The sequence below is a fragment of the Girardinichthys multiradiatus genome, chromosome 6 (assembly GCF_021462225.1).
Source record: "Girardinichthys multiradiatus isolate DD_20200921_A chromosome 6, DD_fGirMul_XY1, whole genome shotgun sequence".
Lineage (NCBI taxonomy): Eukaryota > Metazoa > Chordata > Actinopteri > Cyprinodontiformes > Goodeidae > Girardinichthys > Girardinichthys multiradiatus.
Genome location: NC_061799.1, coordinates 43164523 through 43183832, shown reverse-complemented (window position 1 = coordinate 43183832; position 19310 = coordinate 43164523). Strand labels below are relative to the sequence as shown.

The 19310-nt window shown below is 41.6% G+C and overlaps 2 protein-coding genes across 2 annotated transcripts; one reads left to right on the top strand and one right to left on the bottom strand.

The window, feature by feature from the left end:
* Window positions 1-1295: 1295 nt before the first annotated feature.
* On the top strand, window positions 1296-4398 carry LOC124869560 (zinc finger protein 184-like). Its single transcript, XM_047367493.1, has 4 exons — window positions 1296-1730; window positions 2666-2766; window positions 2837-2915; window positions 2988-4398. Exons 1-4 carry the CDS (start codon window positions 1436-1438, stop codon window positions 3746-3748), a joined length of 1236 nt encoding a protein of 411 aa, XP_047223449.1. The 5' UTR covers window positions 1296-1435; the 3' UTR covers window positions 3749-4398.
* Window positions 4399-5677: 1279 nt separating this feature from the next.
* Window positions 5678-19128, bottom strand: tmem71 (transmembrane protein 71). The gene is made up of 11 exons (XM_047367495.1): window positions 18927-19128; window positions 15092-15151; window positions 14719-14777; window positions 12209-12254; window positions 11668-11877; window positions 10344-10609; window positions 10069-10260; window positions 9810-9876; window positions 9648-9709; window positions 8737-8786; window positions 5678-8659 (listed from the first exon to the last, which is right to left on the bottom strand). The coding sequence occupies exons 3-11, from the start codon at window positions 14747-14749 to the stop codon at window positions 8636-8638; spliced, it is 948 nt and encodes a 315-aa protein (XP_047223451.1). The 5' UTR covers window positions 14750-14777; window positions 15092-15151; window positions 18927-19128; the 3' UTR covers window positions 5678-8635.
* Window positions 19129-19310: the final 182 nt, after the last annotated feature.

The following is a 19310-nucleotide window of genomic DNA, read 5'->3' as shown; positions in this document are numbered from 1 at the left end:
TTCTGGCTGTTGTTTTTATTTATTTTCATTCAAATTTAAATACTGACATATTATATACACAAAGATGAGGTTATATATTTCTTTCTCCTTTGTTTGGTGTGGATAATTTACCAAAATAAAGTAAGTAAAGATGCAGAAGTGTTCACTCCTTGAAACTAATAATTTATTGAAGCAGCTTTTTTACTCATCCTGGAACAACCCGAAAGATTTGAAGAATCAGATTTTTATCTAAAATCCTCTCTCCAGGTGACTCCACAGATGTTCTGGTTCCTGTATTTGGAACCGTCCATAATTTCATCCACCTTACTAAAAAAAACTGCTCCTTCAGTTTCACCTTCTCATGGTCCAGTACCTCAGTTCGTCCGTTGCCAACTCTGTCTGTGCAGCAGGTGTGGGACCTCTGCTTCCGTCTCCTCCTGATGTTGTCAGGCTTAAAAGAACCACAAGGACTCTATCAGCCTTGTAGCTGAGCGGTCTGGTGGCTTCATCTCATCTGAACACGGCAGAAAGAAGAAAAACTCAAAACCTAAGAGGGTTAAGCAGAAAAAAAAAACCACTCCTGGGTTATTAACCCAAACTTACTGGAACAAGGACAATTTAAGAAGCAGCTGGAAAGAATAAGATGGAGAAAAAGAGCGCAAACAAAAGCAAAATGGCAGAACAAACCTACAGAGAGCAAAAAACGCCTATTTTAAACCATCACTGGTTGTTTTACTGTTTTAGTGGGTCAACATTTTTCACCAGTCAGATGGATTCAGTGGTTCTGATCAATAGTTCCCCACGACTTCTGAAAGTCCTGCAAAGTTTTTCTTTGGTCCATCACTACCTCTCCACAGTGTTCCCAATATATATATATATATATATATACGTTTTATTTATTTAATTTATGAATAAAGAAAAAAAACTATTAAAGAATAAATGAATATTTAAAAAAAGTCCTTATGTTTTTGTAATTGATGCACATACATATATGTATATAAATATATAGCTGTGTGTGTGTGATATAAATTACACACATATATTTACTCATTTTAATAAATGTAAAATATAGTAAGGCAAAACGCCGTTCTGATTGCAAGAGGATATGAATGTAAATCATAAAAAAACAAATTGGTACAAAAAATATTGTTTATGGCTTAAATATCTGTAAACAATTGAATATTTTTCTCTAAAAGTTCTAAAATGATGTTTTCTTAAACTATTAAACTCCTACTCGTTATTTTCTGCATAATTAACTTTATTTAGAGCGACTTTTCTGTTAGTGACGCAGATTTTCTATCCCTGGAAAAACACCTGACTTCACGCATGCGCACTCGGGAGTGGTTCAGTTCCTGGTTGGTGTGGAGGCCTCAATCGGGTTAGCAGAGGTTATCCTGGGGTTCTGGTTATTCTGGCTGTCTTTCAGCGGTTCTGATTCAGTTGGATCAGCAGGAAAATGTCTGCGGTCGCCACATTTCACTCCCAGCTCGCCTCCATCATGGAGGTTCTGGCCAACACGGCGGTGGCGGAGATCTGCGAGCTGGTGGACAGCGGCTACGCGGTGCTGCAGCTCGAGATCTCCCAGAGCCGCAAAGAAAACGAGGTTCTGCGCAGGAAACTGCGGCTCCAGGAGCTCCGAGCGGCTCGGTCCGCCGCGCTCAGAGCCGCCGCAAGCGGCAGCGGCGCCGCGCTGCTGTATGCGAGCGGCCGCCCGCGCGTCAACCAGGCGCGGAGGAACGCGGCGTCGACAGGTAACCATTATTTCTTCAGGTTAAATCAGGTCTGCTGTTGTTCAACTATTAAAATACCTGGACAGAATTATCCTACACTAATAAACAGTCTGTTGAATGTGAAACCTTTATCAACAAACACACTGGATCCGTCACTGGTGCACAATAATTCTGTCCAGGTTTGATCATTCAGAGTATTTCAGCCAATCAGTTAAATTCAGCAGAAAAACCCATTAGTTTGGTGTGAATCAGATACTAACTTCAGTCTCAGACCACATTTATATTAAACATTAAAACGTTAAATTAATTGAAAGCACGCCATCAGAATTCCACTTTTATTTGAAATTCTGCCAAAACTTTAAAACTACTGAAAGCTGAATATTAGAAATCCAAATTTATTGAAAGCTGAGCTTAAATAACTTATTTTATTTATAAATTAAACAACAAAATGTAAATATAAATATAAAAGAAATTGATCAGAAACTCTTAAGTTAGTAAGTATAAGAATTCACAAAGTCAAATTTATAGAAAACCGATAAAGTCGAGTTTTCAGACGGCTCACAATCACCAAATGACACAACTTGAACCGCTTCCAAGGATTCTGACCTATTTCTTAAACTGTTGTTGATACTGAACAGTAAATATGCTGCAACTTGAAGGAAGTTATAAATCAGAAAATAAAGAGCAAGGAGAAAAGTAGAAAACATGTTGAACTCAACTCAGGTTATGATACTTTCCTAATGTCTCATTTCACAAAAACTATGAACAGCTCCAGGTCATCATCAATCATCCCAATCACAGCAGCTAATCTACAACTGAGTGGCTGGAAAAGAAAGAATCAAGGTGTTGCAATGGCCTAGTCAAAGTCCAGACCTGATCTGATCCTTTAGTACCTTAGCAGAGCTGTGCAGAAACGGTCTGCTGACCCGACAGCTTAAATATTCTGGTTTTTACAGAAGCTGGGGCCCAGCTGTCCTTGACGTCCAGTCAGCAGACGTCTCTGTGCAGAGAGACCCGTCCCCCGTCAGAATCAGGACAGGAAGCTGCGGCACAGAAGGTGAGCAGCAGCTGCAGCATCGCAGTTCTAGCTGCATGTTCTACCGTTTTTAACTCCGCGTTGTTTTCAGGGTGCTGAAGCTGAGACGACCGCAGGGATCAAAGTGGAGGATGATGAAGACGAGTCCTGGTCTCCGTCTGAGCCCCATAGTAAGACTTTTACCCATTCAACTGTCTGTGTCCTGAACACGCAGAACCTGACGGTTTTCTTATTGTCTCCAGAGGGGTTCTGTGGTCTCTCTGAGGAACAAGCTGAGACAGAAGCTTCGTCCTCGCTGATCAAACAGGAAGCTGCAGACAACAGAGAGGATGGCTGCGTCTCGTGGACGAGCGGGGAAGTGAGCTCCACCTCCACCCAACGCGCCCTGAACACCAATCAGAGGCCAGAAACCAGCAGTTACGACTCCCTGGTGCTGCAGCACACTTCCCACAATCCTCCAGCAACAGAACAGGGCAGCTCCTCCGGTTTTATTCCCAGCAGGAATGTTCCAGCTGATTCAGGGAGCAGCTGTCTGACTGCAGCAGAGAGGCACCAGCAGCAGGGGGCGCCACAAAGACAAGCTGCAGGGGGACAGAGCTCCATCATCAGGAGGGATGGGTGGCGGTTACAGAGCCGGGTCGGCAGAGACGACTCCAGAGAGAGGACGTTCATCTGTAACTTCTGCGGGAAAACTCTGGCCTGCTTGAAAAACCTGAAGACCCATATGAGGGTCCACACGGGCGAGAAGCCATACGTCTGCTCCCTCTGCGGGAAACGCTTCTCCGACTCCAGCAACCTGAAACGACATCAGAGCGTTCACACCGGCGAGAAACGCTACGGCTGTGTGCACTGCGGGAAACGCTTCGCTCAGTCCGGCTCGCTGAAGGTCCACATGAGCGTGCACATGGACTGCAACCAGTTCCGGTGCTCGTTCTGCGGGAAAACCTTCACGTCTGGAGGACATCTAAGGAGACACGTGGCCACGCACACTGGAGAGAAATGATTGGCTGCTGCGTTACCCTGGCAACGTGTTCACAAAGCTGCACGGAAGCTTGAGCAGGAGAGGACCTGTGGATCAGACAGAAACTAACTAACTTCAGCTGATGCTGCTTTCCTCAGCAGTTTGGAGACTGTGCAGAAGTTTTAAACCAGCCCTCATTCTTCTGTTACCCCTTTTCCACCAACGCGGTTCAGAAGCCGTTCCGGTTCCTGAACGTGATTTCAAACCCGTGACCCGCGGCTCCACCAACGAAGAGGTTCCAGAGCACGAACTCTGGTCCAGCTCGGGCCACGCAGAATACTTGGTTCTTCTGCGCGAACCGTAACGTCACTGTTGGTGGGTCAAACAATAGAAGCAGCGAGTACAGCGGCGGAGAGGATGAACGTCCCGTATAAACATAATGTTTGTAAAAACACACTAAACATGCATTGTATATCTACTGGTTTCTGCTGAACATATGCAAACATTGTACGTACCATTGTTCTTGCTGCGAGTCCGTGTCTCATGTTCCGTATTAACTGTAATTCATGGATGCTGTTTCTGTATTAGAAGGAACAGCAGCTCATTGAGTTCTGCTGGCTCGCTACCAGGCTCCTCCCACGCTGGCGATGACGCATCCTTGGTTCTCAATAAAACACCAAAGTTTTAAGGCACGCAAACCGAACCGGTTTCAGTTCCTATGGTGGAAAAACACTAACTGTGGTTCTTCCTATAGTCCTACAGGGATTTAAGCAGCAGTTCTCCAGGCCTTCTGACAGAAAGTAAAGTCCTTGTACAACATTTAAAGAAGATCGATGGTTCAAACACTTCCCTGCAGGATTCAAATAATAAGGTCCTCGAAAGGCCTCTGCAGAACCTGATAGAACCCTGACGAAGGGCTATAAGAACAGGGACACGTCTGGAAGTAGCAGGCAGGACCAACTTCACTTAAAACTGTGCACATATATTTATATTATATTGTAGATATGTTCATATTGTTTAATTTGTATTGTATTGCACCGACTACGCCAAAACAAATTCCTTGTATGTCCAAAAACGTACTTGGCAATAAAGCTTTTCTGATTTCTGATAAATGCTAAAACTGTCCAATTCATTAAGATCCTCCCAGATCATCCTGCTCCTTGAACCCATTTTACATCATAGTACCTCAGTAAACCACAAACGTTGTCCTTTCATATCAGACAGGCCGGTCCACAGCAGACTCTGTGATTATAGAACCCACAACTCACAGGGTTCAACCTGGTCCGATTGAGCGAAAACGCAGCTAAAGGAAAACTCGGAAAGACCTTCAGAACGCTTGGAGAACCGTTGATGAGGACCACTGTAACAGATTACAGGAACGTCTGGCTGCTTGGAAGGAAAATAAAGGGACACTTTAACGTCTCGTGAAGTATCACGTTTACATGCACTGTGATTCTGGAGGACACAAAGCAGCACCATCCATGTTGGAGGTTTAATCTTCCTCACACCTGGTGCTTTGCTCTTCATCCTCAGCTGGACTCATAGCTGTCATGGTTGGTGCCTGAGTTTTGATTCTAATTAAAGAAAAGAACATCAGCTGAAGACCTGAGAGGTTCCTGATGGTGTCTGGTTCTCTTCAGGTGTGGATGACCCATTTGAAGCTGGGTGTGTTTATGTGTTATAATCAAATAATTAATTTATTTTTATAATAAGAGCCATAAATACTTGTTTTAAAGAACCTTCAACCAGATTAAAACAGTTGGTAGTCCAGGCAACACCGGTACCAAAACTGATTTTTGCGAAGGATCTGTCTCCTTCGGGTCTCTGCCTGAATGGACCACCAGACTATTTACCTTAGATCCATTTCTGAAGGACAGAAGCCTGCAGGGTCCAAACCTGGTCTTGTCTGACAGATTGCCTTCAGGGCCCAGTTTAAGGGTCATGGAGTTAAAGGATTGCCTGAGAAGAAGGTCTGAGACAAAAACTGGACCTTTTTTATTGCCATACATGAGGAAGAAAATACAGAACAGATTGTCTTTACTGTAGTTTAATAGCTTAATAATAAAAAGCAGTCTGACAACAGGTAGGTGACAAGAAATTTAATCTTAAAGCACAGCGCCACCAGGCGGTCAAAATTCATAAATGCCACAGAAACAATTTCTCTAAAAGTCATTTTTTAAGGCAGATTATTCCAGATTTACATGAATTTAATTTAAAGTAAGTTTTTCTTTAGTTTCACCTTAGATTGAATTCCTCCTCCTGCCCAGCTGTCAGACTGCATCAACAAAACCAAGTGGTATCACAAGCAGAGCCAAGTGTCCAAGTGCATTCAGTCCACATAAAAACAGTAGAACATGAGGAATATAAGGTTAAGTGCTTTACACAGATCTAAGTCTTTAAAAGTGAAAAAAAAAAAAAACTTTCAGAGATTTTACTTCAATTTGATTTGAAGTTTTAAATTTACCTTCTTAAACTGCAGGGACTGGTACTGGCCACCAGAGGGCAGCAAAGGTTTGGTCTGAAAGAGACGAATTTCCAATTTCTAACAAAAACACCCGAGTTGAAACTCTTGGTTAGTTGAAACTACAACATATTTAACATTACACAGAATGATTTAATCAGTAATATACAACAGTTAGTAAGCACAGCTTTCAGAACAAAGTCAAGCAGAGCTCTCTATCAAAAATAAGCTCAGAGGTTTTTCCTCATTTGATATTCGGATAAAAAAAATGTGGCACTTTGATGAAAACTTTTCTGTCCCCTCTCCAGGAAGAATGATGCTGATTTCAGAGGGTCTGAGTTTTCCGAGCCCTAAACGCACCGTGATTTTCCTGATGTTTCCTGCAGGAAGGGTTTGTGCTGAGGGTCTGACCTGAGCTGACCTGCCGCTCATCTCTGCCTGCTTTTAATCCTCAGTGGGATCAGAAATCCAAACATGATTGGATTTGTGTAAAAAACAAGTATTATAAAGTTTTACAGTACATGTAGTTGTTTTACATGAATTGGTTCAGGCTTTGTGCTACATTTCCTCTCCTCAGAAAGGCGATTATTAAATAAATATAGTGTTATATTTTGTATGATTCTGTTAACATGGAGCCTCTGAAGTTGCCTGAAGTGGTGACATTTTTTTTGTTGTTGTGTGAATTAAAAAACAAAAAGCACTTCAGGGCCCCCACTCAGACTAAAATCCCTTTCAAAATAAAAGCTTGTGAAAAGGATTTAAATATACATGAATTAAATTATTTTTCTCATTTTTTACAGCTGAATTTTGGAGCAGGTTGCTTTATTGTTTCTGCAGCCATGAAGTCTTTCTCACTTCACTGCATCTTCATCAGTTCAACACTTTGTAATTCATTTTTGATGACATATTTTTTAACAACTAAAGCTATGATAAACAGTTAGTTTAATAATCCTGTGTATACAGGATAAAAACAACCCATCTATACTTAGAAACACACTTTTCAAATTAAAAGCCTGTGGAAAAAGTGGAACCTTTACAAATAATATCAAATATTTGTCAAAGTTTAAATAAATCTATTTTCCTTAAAATTACATTTTGCACCAATTTTGACCATATTTTACAGTTGAATGTTTGGAGCAAATATTTATACAGCATCCTGTGCTTTTAACTTGTTATTCCTTAATTTTAATCCATTAAACACTTCCAGCCCCTCAAGTGGTAAAATGTGTTTATTTATTTGTATATTTATACATTTTTTAGCACAAAAGCGGCGGATTAGAAAATTAAAAGCACTACTGGGCTCCAAACGCAGAGGTGAATCCTTTCAAAATAAAAGCAGCAAGGACCTGATCTGCTCAGAATTAAAAGTCATTTCTAAAAGAACTGAATTCCTTTGAAATTTATGTTTTGAAATCATTTTTACTACTGAATTTTGAAGCAGGTCTTTTTATATTTTGCAGGATTTTAGGTTTTGACAGTTCCCTGCATTTACATGTATATTAAATTAAAAACAAAATGCTTATTGCTCTCATATAACTCCCCTGAAGTTGTGATTAGTTTATTTATGTACACAGAATTAGATCATTAAAAGCATTTCTGGGGTCTGTTCAGGGAGAAAATCCTTGCAAATAAAACTTTGTTAAGAACCTTCAGGAAATAAAAACCTCTGAATGAAACAGGGTAAATAATTCAAATCAATTATTCTGTACTAAGTTTAATCCCTGAATTTTAGAGCAGGTCGGTTTATTGTTTCTGCAACATTTTTAACTAGAACTGATTAATAATTAGCTTTCAGATGCTGCAGGCTGATGGAAAGGCACAAGAGATTTAAGGTTTTACCACAGAATGTAAAATCAGACAAGAGCAGCTTTAACCTTGGAATACATCAATGGTACCAATTAATCCCAACCTGACGGTACCACATCCTCTCCTCTCATCTCATAATCATGGTTTTTATCTCCTGCAGGATTCCAGGTGATTGTTAAAAATTAAAAAAACATTTTTCCCTTCAAACCTGAACTTGATTTCTGGACCTTAAAGGTCTGGTGTTTGGTCACTTTGGACTCCCCAGAACAGCCTCATTTATCAACTCGTCCAGATGGGCTTCGGCTTCTGGACATTTGTTCCTACGCTGCTAAACTAACCGGACGTGATTCTGAGCTCCTTCAGCAGCTTAAAACCAACAGAGTTTTTCTCCTGAGGAAAAATCCAAACATGATGCTGGTAGAAAACCTGATTACTGAAACCTTTCTGAGTCCGAGGACGTTTCATCCATGTCTTGTTTCTGATTGATGCATTTTAGGCTTTTTCTATAAAAATGAACCTCGCTTAGCTTTAAAATGCCTCCAGAGCTCAGAAGATGTTCCACCTCCAACTTGCATGCAAACACTGAGTGAAATAGTAAAGAACATGTTTCTCCAGAGTGCCGTCAGATGTTCCTCTCTGGACGGGAAACATCTGGTCGTGTTCTACTCGTTTCTGGATGTGATGTCCTGAAACAGAAGCAGGAAGGTTTGGTTTTTATCTCTGGAGGTTCCAGAAGATTTAAGGAGTTTATCTTGAGACTCACCTCCGTCTTCGCTCTCCTCCACTCCCCCATGGGTCCCGACTTTGTTACGACTGAAAGACGGAAACAAAACAGCAAACATTTAAAAAAAGCTTTTTTATTGTTTTATTAAGGCTTTTATTTTATGGCTGATTTATTTGATTCCTTTTATTCCTTATTATTTTACTTTATATTCAAGAAATATCATAAAATGAATGTTTTCTCACTGTTTTCTTTAGTTTTAGTTTTCTTTTCAAAAACTAATATTTTATTGGAAACCAAGTAAATATAAATATAAATTCTAATTATTTTGTAGATATTTATTAACTTTTATTTTGTTTTTCCTCTTTTTTTTCTTACTACATTTATCTAATATTTGAATGTTTATATTATTAAAATGTATTTATTTTGATTATTCATGTCTATATATATTTAATATTTATTTCTTATGTTTATATTTAATTGCTGTTTAGTTAATTATTTGAATCTTTTTTTATTTGGGTTCTCTTTTATTAATACATTTTTTTTTTAAATGGTTTAATTTTTTTATGGAATTTTCTGTATTTTATTTAAATCCATTAATTTGTGATTTATTTATTTCTAGTTTTACTGGCTGTTTATTTACAGCCATTATTTGTTTAAATGTTTGTGTCATTTTTTATTTTGGTTGTTTTTCAGTTAATCAGATTAAATATTTAATTTTACTTTATTTAAACAGATTAATTTATTTAAACTTATAGATTAGTTTTATTTATATTCACATGATGTTATTTTTCTTTAGTTATGTTTTTAAACCTGTTTTTTATGGGCAGTAAGAAATCATCACGCCTTAGGGTCGGAAAATCTGAGGGATCCGGTCTGAACAATAAACCCATTTCCTTCCATGCAGTTTGTTCTGGTGGACCTCATCCAGACCAGAACGTAGACATACTCACACATCACTGCTGAGATGGTCAGAAACATGGCGGACGTCACAGCTGCGCTCCACCATAAACACCTGCAGGAAGGAAACACGTTCGCTCTCAACATCTTGGTTCCTCTTCAGGTCTGAAGTTACTTCATGAAACGTCGTAATAAAACAAGCTTTAAAATCTCACCCTGAGTAGAGGGCACTGAGGATGAAGATGGTGAAGATGATGATCAGGAGAGTCTTCATTGTTAGCCCTGAAATAAAATCAAATAAAGCTTTTTATATTCAAACATCTCAGCGTCTCACAGTGAGACAGAACCAGAACATTTGGGTCTAGAGCGCTGTGACGCTGTGGGTCACATGATCTCTGTGAAGGAAATGGAAAAAGGAAGTTCTTGTCCGGTTTCCTGTCATAATGTGAAGAGCCCACAGGTGATCCAGCTCACCTGTGGGCTCAGGTGACGTCTGGCAGCAGCAGCTGTAGAAAGCAGGAGGGGGCGGGACTTCAGAGAGGCCGCCCAGTGATTGGGTGAAGCGCTCCTTGGACTGACAGATCTCCGAGCAGATCTCCTCCTGGATCAGGAGCTTTGGAAGAGGAGGAGCTTCTTTGTCTGGAGGAGGCGGAGCTTCAGTGGGATCTGGACAAGGAAGAACAGTCATGTGACTTGTTGATCATATGTTGATGATGAAAACACTAAATCTGAGCGTTGTCTAGACTCACCGTATGTGAAGCTCCGGCTGTCGTCCAGCTCGGTGCTGTTCAGTCCCAACCACAGAGACTCGTCCAGAGGAGAAGGAGACGGTCCCTCCTTGCTGATCTGGGCCCAGTCCAGGTCCTGGTCCTCAATCAGGTCCAGGTTCTCTCTGCGTCTGGTTCCCAACATCCCTCTGAAGACTTTCTGGTCCAGCCATGAGTGGCAGCTCTCTGTGACGTCGCTCAGCAGAGAAACCAAAGACCTGCGAGTTCTCCGTCTGCGTCTGAAGACCCTGAGGAACGAAGTGATGATGACGTCATGGTTCAGGTTTTTAATCTCCATCTGGGTTCAGCAGGTCTCATTATCAGGTTACCGTAATCAACTTTAAAAGCAGAACAAAAAGGAGAGAAACAGCAGAAAAGGACGCGAAGCAGCCAAGAAAGAAAAGAAAAGGAAGGTCTTCATGCAAAGTTCAACAAACATATTAAACATATTAAAAATAACTTAAGGGGACCAAAAATATCCACAGGTTGGCAGTGAAGTCCACAGTAGTGAGGAGAAAATACAAACAGGATGAAATGGGTAAAAACTGACCCTAAACTAACCTGGTGACACAAATCACCTTTATATCGACGCAAAATGATCACAGATTAAACATAAATGGTCGTCAGGTTAGCAGTAATCTCACATATACTGCTGCAAAATGCTCATAGCTTTGCCACATATGGGTCAGAGTGACATCAGAACACTTTTAAAGTAATAAGAGACGTCCTGGAGGTCCAGATAGGTCCACAACAATAAAGAAAAAAATAAAGCAAAACACTGCTCAAAACAAAAGGTTTTAAATGAAAAGACAGCCAAGAAACAACTATGAAAATGCATCAGATTAGCAGGATACTGTGGAAACCAACCACAAGGGGGCACTAACTGCCTCTGAGGCTTTAAAAACAACCAAATATGTTGAATTTTCTGCAGCTGCAGAGACACCAGGTTCTGCAGGAACAGCTGAACGTGTTTTTTATTAGATTTAAAGCTTTGTTTGTCACTCTGGGTCCAGCACCCAGAAACTGTCACATGTTTATGTTCAAACATCCCATAACACAAAGGGTCTCCTAGCAACAGCGATCACTGACATCCCCGCAGGGCGCCTGAAAGCAGCTGAGGTCACTGATGAAGAATTTACAGCTTTCTGGAACCTGCCTGACATGTGCTGAGCGACGGGCTCTGATTGGCTGCAGGGGATGACCTCAGCCCTGGAACGAGGTGTGTGGAAATGAGCTGCAGATGTTGTTCAACCCCGAGGAAGGAAAATCCCCACCTGTCCCAGTAACCCAGCAGGTTTCATCTCACCTGACCAGGTTCTCCTTGTAGGACACGTTGGTCCTGCAGCCCGTCAGGGACACGTTGCCGTCCTGGTCCAAGCAGAAGCTGTCCTCAGTGACGTCGTAGTAGCCGTTGGTCAGGAGGCGTGGGGAGCGGCGGCAGCAGCAGGGAGTCCCCGCGTCCGCCGAGGAGTAACAGACGTACGAGGAGTCTGGAGAGAGGAGGGAGACGTCCAGGCTGCAGGACGGAGAAGACGTTCAGAAACAGACTCAAATAAGAAAATATTGTGAAGTTTAAGCAGAAAAAACGTCTTTAAAGCTGATGTTGGAAAATAATTCCTGGATTTTCTGTCATTCTCTGAGGTCTTGATGTGACCCTTTGATAAACTGAAGTAATAAAATGTAAAAGCAGCTGTTTGTGACTTTGAAACATTTTCTTCTCTGAAATGTTTCCTTCTGGACCCTAAAAGCTGGTCTGATGCTGACATGAAGACATTTCTGTGTTCAGGTCTAAATCAAAGCAAGTCGAGATAATCTGGAGAACAAGTTTGATCTCCTCATGCAGGTACCTCTGACAGGAGTGATTCCCACGAAGCCTTCGTTTGATTGGGGAACCTGAGGGACAGAAGATGTTCAGTTACTTTCAGGTTTCTAAATAAAGACGGGCTTTAATCAGCAGAACATTCCAGTTCTGAGTGGAGCTGACGATAAGGGCCGAGCTGGAACCCACGTTTTCAGTCTCATTAAGGAGAAGCCGATCACATCGTGGGGACTTCTGTCGACGAGGTAAAGATTAAAGTACAAACGGTTCAATTTTAGGTTTTTGGAGCTCCTTTGGAGCCTTGGAGATGCTTCCAGAGAAAATGTTCTGATGTTTCAGTCCAAATTTACCTTCAGGGACACTCAACATTTTAACACAGAGACAAAAAATCTTTTAATCTTATATTTACCTTTAATTTAGAGTCAATTCCTAATAATTTCCTCTGATCAAGCACTTGGTGTCGGTGGGAAGAAAAACATTCCTTTAGACCAGGAAGAATCTACCAGCAGAATCAAACCATCAGCTCAATGTTCTCATCAAGCATGTTGTTGGGAATAAAACTAAAACACGAGTTAATGTCGTTACAACCACAGCAGCAAGTTAAGGAGCTTCGTTAACTGGGATTCATGGGTCCTGTTCCTCCGATAGGCCACTTTAGAGCATCCCTGCTGGGAACAGGAAACATCCTGCTGGGAACAGGAAACATCCTGCTGGGAACAGGAAACATCCTGCTGGGAACAGGAAACATCCTGCTGGGAACAGGAAACATCCTGCTGGGAACAGGAAACATCCTGCTGGGAACAGGAAACATCCTGCTGGGAACAGGAAGCATCCTGCTGGGAACAGGAAGCATCCTTCTGGGAACAGGAAACATCCTGCTGGGAACAGGAAGCATTCTGCTGGGAACAGGAAGCATCCTGCTGGGAACAGGAAACATCCTGCTGGGAACAGGAAACATCCTGCCGGGAACAGGAAACGTACATCCTGCTGGGAACAGGAAACATCCTGCTGGGAACAGGAAACGTACATCCTGCTGGGAACAGGAAACATCCTGCTGGGAACAGGAAGCATCCTGCTGGGAACAGGAAACATCCTGCTGGGAACAGGAAACATACATCCTGCTGGGAACAGGAAACATCCTGCTGGGAACAGGAAACATCCTGCTGGGAACAGGAAGCATCCTGCTGGGAAAAGGAAACATCCTGCTGGGAACAGGAAACGTACATCCTGCTGGGAACAGGAAACATCCTGCTGGGAACAGGAAACATCCTGCTGGGAACAGGAAGCATCCTGCTGGGAAAAGGAAACATCCTGCTGGGAACAGGAAACGTACATCCTGCTGGGAACAGGAAACGTACATCCTGCTGGGAACAGGAAACGTACATCCTGCTGGGAACAGGAAACATCCTGCTGGGAACAGGAAGCATCCTGCTGGGAACAGGAAACATCCTGCTGGGAACAGGAAACATCCTGCTGGGAACAGGAAGCATCCTGCTGGGAACAGGAAGCATCCTGCTGGGAACAGGAAGCATCCTGCTGGGAACAGGAAGCATCCTGCTGGGAACAGGAAACGTACATCCTGCTGGGAACAGGAAACATCCTGCTGGGAACAGGAAACATCCTGCTGGGAACAGGAAACGTACATCCTGCTGGGAACAGGAAACATCCTGCTGGGAACAGGAAACATCCTGCTGGGAACAAGAAGCATCCTGCTGGGAAAAGGAAACATCCTGCTGGGAACAGGAAACATCCTGCTGGGAACAGGAAACGTACATCCTGCTGGGAACAGGAAGCATCCTGCTGGGAACAGAAAACATCCTGCTGGGAACAGGAAACATCCTGCTGGGAACAGGAAGCATCCTGCTGGGAACAGGAAGCATCCTGCTGGGAACAGGAAACATCCTGCTGGGAACAGGAAACATCCTGCTGGGAACAGGAAGCATCCTGCTGGGAACAGGAAACATCCTGCTGGGAACAGGAAGCATCCTGCTGGGAACAGGAAGCATCCTGCTGGGAACAGGAAACATCCTGCTGGGAACAGGAAACATCCTGCTGGGAACAGGAAACATCCTGCTGGGAACAGGAAGCATCCAGCTGGGAACAGGAAACATCCTGCTGGGAACAGGAAGCATCCTGCTGGGAACAGGAAACATCCCGCTGGGAACAGGAAACATCCTGCAGCAGGGAAGTTTATGTTTCATATTAAATCCACATAAATACAGCTGCCTAAAATGTTGTTTAGATGTTTTATTTCCTTCCATATTTAATCACTAATTCTGTGATTTTCTGTCAATTAACCACAAATAAAAGCTCCCTATAAAGCACGGTGGTGGCAGCATCATGAATTGGGGCTTTTTCACAGCCACAGAGGCAGATATATTCTGTTGAAAAAGCTCAATCCACTCGTGCCTGAAGCTAAATCTGAGCTGAAGAAGACAGCATCTGGGATTTCATGTGAACACCTAACAGGTCCTCTCCTCGGCCCGTTGGGACCCGTCTCTTTTTGTCGGGTCAGCGTGGACTCTGTGGGGGACGTACTTGTTACGGCTCCAGAGAAGAACAGGGCCATGATTGTCTGCGGCGTCTCGTCTGTCGATCTGTGAAAGACACCAGAAACCCGACGCCCAGCGGTGAGAGACCAGAACTAGTCAGACACAAAACACAGCAGCTTGGTGGAGGTTCTGAAAGTCTGACTGATAAACCTCACAGGATCAGGTTCTGCGTATAACCAGGAAAGAAGTTGTTGGGAAAGCCCAGATCAGCAGTAAGTTGTTGCTGCATGTGAAGCTGCTGCCAGCAGAACCTGAACTCTTAGAAGAGTTAATCTGTGCAGATCTAATCAGGGATTAACAGAATCTCCTCCTAACACGACGCAGGACCTTTTTAAAGACTGCATCGGGTTTATTTTTACCTTCAGCTTCAGGCTCAGAAGGACGGGTTTAAATGCTGCCGTTTTCTCACATCCTGCAGCCTGAAAAAAACAAGCAGAAAGACAGAAGAGATCCGTGACTCTGAGCTCATGTTTCCTGTTAACCGTTTATCAGCCGAGGAGGAACTCAGAAACCCGACCGAGACCCGTTTCTCTGTCGGGTTTCTCCGACTCATCCTAAAATCTTTTGAAGTTTGTTCAATCCAGTTTATTTGGTTTCATATTTTAATCATTTCTGTCCATTTTAACCTCCTGCAGAAGTTAAGTGGGTTAAATGTTAACGTTCTGATCTTTCTGAACTTTGAAAGATTCAGAAAGATCTGAACTGGCTGCTTATTGTTAACCTTCACATGGAAATATTAATTATCCATGAAATTACAATCTTCAGATTTTTGATGCATATTTCTATAAAGAATGTAAATAAGATATGGAAGTAGAAACGTTTGAAGTTGAAATCTTTTACATTTAATAAATGTCTTCGTTTATGTACTGTTTAAATGATTTCATTTACAAGGTTAGATCCAATAAATGTGCCAGATTTCTCCCAGTGGATAATTTCTCTCTTAAACTAACAGAATTACATCAATAAGACAAAAATGTGAGCAACATAATAAAAGACTAGAGAAACAGGCAGAAGTTAAAGGTGTTCAGAGGTTTGCTGAAGAAGACGTGAAACTTTATTTACATCCTTTCACCGGCAGCGGTTTCCTCTCTGTACCACCGTGTGGTTCTGCTGTGTGGTTCTGTAGTTCTGGCTCTGCTGCCAGCACCACTAACGGCCCTGTAGATAAAAACTAACACGTATAATAAAAATGAAAGTGGGTCAGCACCATTTCATCTTTATTTTAGAGCAGAAACGATGCATCGGGTTCAGGAGAACCAAACCAGGCTGGATTTGAATCGTTTTATTTTAGTTTTTTAATGCCTGTTTATGTTTTATTCATAGATTAAATGTTTAAGAAACGATGTGAAGAAGCTGTAATCATTTTAGGTCTGATTTCTCTCAGTACCTGCAGTTTTTTCAAGCAGGACTCAGTCTGAGGCGGATTTATTAGACAGTTCAGTCCAGTATCATCTAACTGGTTTCAACATTTACCTGCAGATGTTCAAACGGAGTCCAGATGCCTCAGAAAATAGTGAAATGGTCCTTTAACTCACTGCTGAAAATCGCAGGCTAACTTCAACAACAAAATGCATTCAAACTGAAGTTTCTTATGTTTTCACTGAGAAAATAAACGATGAACTAATTATAAAATGTGGCTTGAAAGACTTTGAATCCAGGGTGTCCAAACTTTTCATCACGCGGCCCAAAATGTTTTAAAAGCTCAAATCACAAAAAGATTCTACTGTGATGTTTTTAGCTGCTCAACAATAAACTAAGCATTAAACAGTTAAAGCGATCAGATGTTTTTCATGGAATGTGTAAGTCATTGTAGATCCAAAGCTTTAAACGGGTTTGCAGGTTCTGTTTGTTAAAAGAATCCAGCAAGTTCTCTTGGGCTCAATTAAAAAAAAGGATTCTGAGCAATAAGAACTGAAATTAGCCAAGGTTCACAAACTAAAGCCAGATTTGGGTTCAACAAAATCTGCTTTAGAGCAAAATTGACTGGATCCATGTGGTTCTGTTTACCATGAAGTTAGAAATTCTACAAAAAGCCCGGTTTCCATTGTAAGAGGACTTTAGGTTTGCAGCCTCAAATCAGACGCCAGCTTCAGCATCTTTATAAAGTCTCGGTTTTTAATGCTTTTGATCCGTTCTGCCAAGCCCGACCAGAACCACAGAAAGATTCAACCCAACATGGACAGTAAGTTGGTAGAAGCCATGATGTCACATTAGAGAAGCTGTTTTAATGAAGCAAACTGGTTTGAGAAGCTTTTTAAAGCTAATATTATGACATCATCCAGATGTTAAGATGAAAAATGGCAGCAAAACCAGAACAACGAGGTCCGGATTACAGCAAACACACAGCAAGAAACGGCTGCGTTCAGTCCATTTAAAATGTGAAATATTTACTATAAAAAATAGTTTCCATGATCCAGGTTTACGTTTCCCAGAAGCCCTTTAGACTTCAGATCTAAATGTGTGAAACCGGATCAATGACGGATGTAAACAGGCCTTTAACAACCTATAATCTAATAACTAAAGCGGAACAGATGTGCTGCAGAACAGGGGCAGAGCTTTAGGCAGCAGGGACCAACCAGGACAAGCATCAGGGTCTTCAGATGGAACCCAAGAACCGAGCCTGAGACACGCTGAGGACCAGAGACAGTCCTGGAGAGGTTCTGTTGGAGCGCAGGAAGGTTTAAGCCAACACATTCATGATTTACCTGGACATTAACAGCAGAGCTCGGTCCGGATGAACTGAACCGACTTTTAATGCCTAGGAGCTACTAATTATGAAATGTGTTAAAGTGGGACATTATCATCTTTAATTTAGACCTTTATTGACATAGAAACACCACCTCTGAGGTTTAAAATCTATTAACAGCAACGACTACAAGTAATTATAATAAGAACCTCAAAACTGCAGACAGAAGGGAAAAAGATGAGATAAATAAAAGGGTTCAAGCTGAAGATCAGATGTTCTACAGCCAGAGAAATCTCCGTCAGATGAAGCCAAGTTTTACTTCATTTTTAAAGATCATTGAGTTTATTGTTCTACTTTAAATTAAAACTGAAAAACTGTGGAGTCATTTTCTTTCAGAAGCATATCTGTATTGTTCACATATTCAGCTTTTAGGAAACATTACAATCTGATTCCAAACCTTTCCAGGTTTTCCCAAACTGCTTAAATGACTCAGAAACCGCAGGTTAAATGTAAAGCTGGCGTCTAAGCGACATGGGAAACGATCATTTGAAAGCTCCTGCAGGCTCAGGAAATAGAAACCGAACAGAACCGAGTCAAAGCTGCAGAACAGTCAGGATTAAAGTCCGGATTCTTTATGCAGATTTGGTTTTATTTGATCAAACATGCAGATTTGATACACATTCAATCTAAACCTGAAGAGACTTTTATCTTCTGCAGATTTCCACCCTGTTTAAACCTTTCTGAATTCTGTTCCTCCCGTCCGTTTCCCATTGGACTCTTCCCATCCGGAACTTCCCAGCATGCCTTGCAGCAGCAGCAGCAGTCTGTTGGAGCTGCTGATGTTGGAGGAAAACGCGTACCAGGAAACACAAAGATGGACCGAACCACTCCAGCTTCCACCAGCTGATCCGTCAGAACCAGAGTCCATTAACGGGCCGAACTCTGAAGTTTTGAGGTGACCAAGGCTGATAACGGACGGGTTTCCTGCTAGTTTTCCATGATTTTTTTCCACTTTGTTTAATTATTTCAGACCTTCCTACTGAATTCTAGATGCTTTATTCAGATTTTCACACTAATGACATTATTACATTTCATTGCATCAGCCCTAATAATAATTTATATCCATTCTACATCCCAGCCAGTGTAAATATTATGGTTTGATGCTATTTTTAGCAGCAGCTGACAGTATTTCCACGATAAAGTCTGAGTGGAAAGCCTTTCACTGTTTGTTCTGCAAATTAAACTTTATTACTCCAAATAAAAGTAAAAAAAAGGAAAGATTACGAAAAACATCTGTAATTTGGTTTAATGGAAATAAAGGAAGAGGTTGATTTTAACCAATAATTGTGAAAATATATAATTCTTGAACTACTGAAAGTTAATATAGAATTTTTCTGTTAGATTAAAAATTAAAGAGTACATAACAACATGCTTTTTTTAATGTTTTCTGAATTTTCAAGCTGAATTTGCGGCAGAAACCGAGACAAAGAGAAAATAACGGAACTCACCGGCTTGTTTTTCTGCTCAGTTCCTCACCGGAAGTTTAAAATAAATCTTCTCTCTCCTGTTAAAACTCCTTCTCCTCGTTTCCTTCCTCGGTTCCTTTGCTTTTTATGATGTTTAACCTTTTTTCGCTTTTATTGAGCCCAACAGAAGTCTAACGGTCAGACAGCCTCGCCTCACCGGAAGCAGCAGATGCTGTCTAGACAGAAACAAATACAACTTCCGGCAAGACACTTCACAATAAAAGCACAGAGGAGCGCCGCCATGTTTACTGAAACCGTGAAAAGAAAATGCTGGTTTGGAGATAAATTGGAGACTGGTGGTGCAGAAGTTTGAGATGTTCTTGTTGGTGAATCAGTCGCATAGAAAGTGTTTGGAAAATCTTTATT

Coding starts and splice junctions, on each gene's coding strand:
- LOC124869560 (XM_047367493.1), top strand. CDS start 1,436: ATGTCTGCGGTCGCCACATTTCACTCCCAGCTCGCCTCCATCATGGAG. Junction 1,731..2,665: donor GAGGAACGCGGCGTCGACAG/GTAACCATTATT, acceptor TGGTTTTTACAG/AAGCTGGGGCCCAGCTGTCC. Junction 2,767..2,836: donor AGGAAGCTGCGGCACAGAAG/GTGAGCAGCAGC, acceptor CGTTGTTTTCAG/GGTGCTGAAGCTGAGACGAC.
- tmem71 (XM_047367495.1), bottom strand. CDS start 14,749: ATGGCCCTGTTCTTCTCTGGAGCCGTAACAA. Junction 11,878..12,208: donor GGGAATCACTCCTGTCAGAG/GTACCTGCATGA, acceptor TCCGTCCTGCAG/CCTGGACGTCTCCCTCCTCT. Junction 8,787..9,647: donor GACCATCTCAGCAGTGATGT/GTGAGTATGTCT, acceptor TCCGTCTTTCAG/TCGTAACAAAGTCGGGACCC.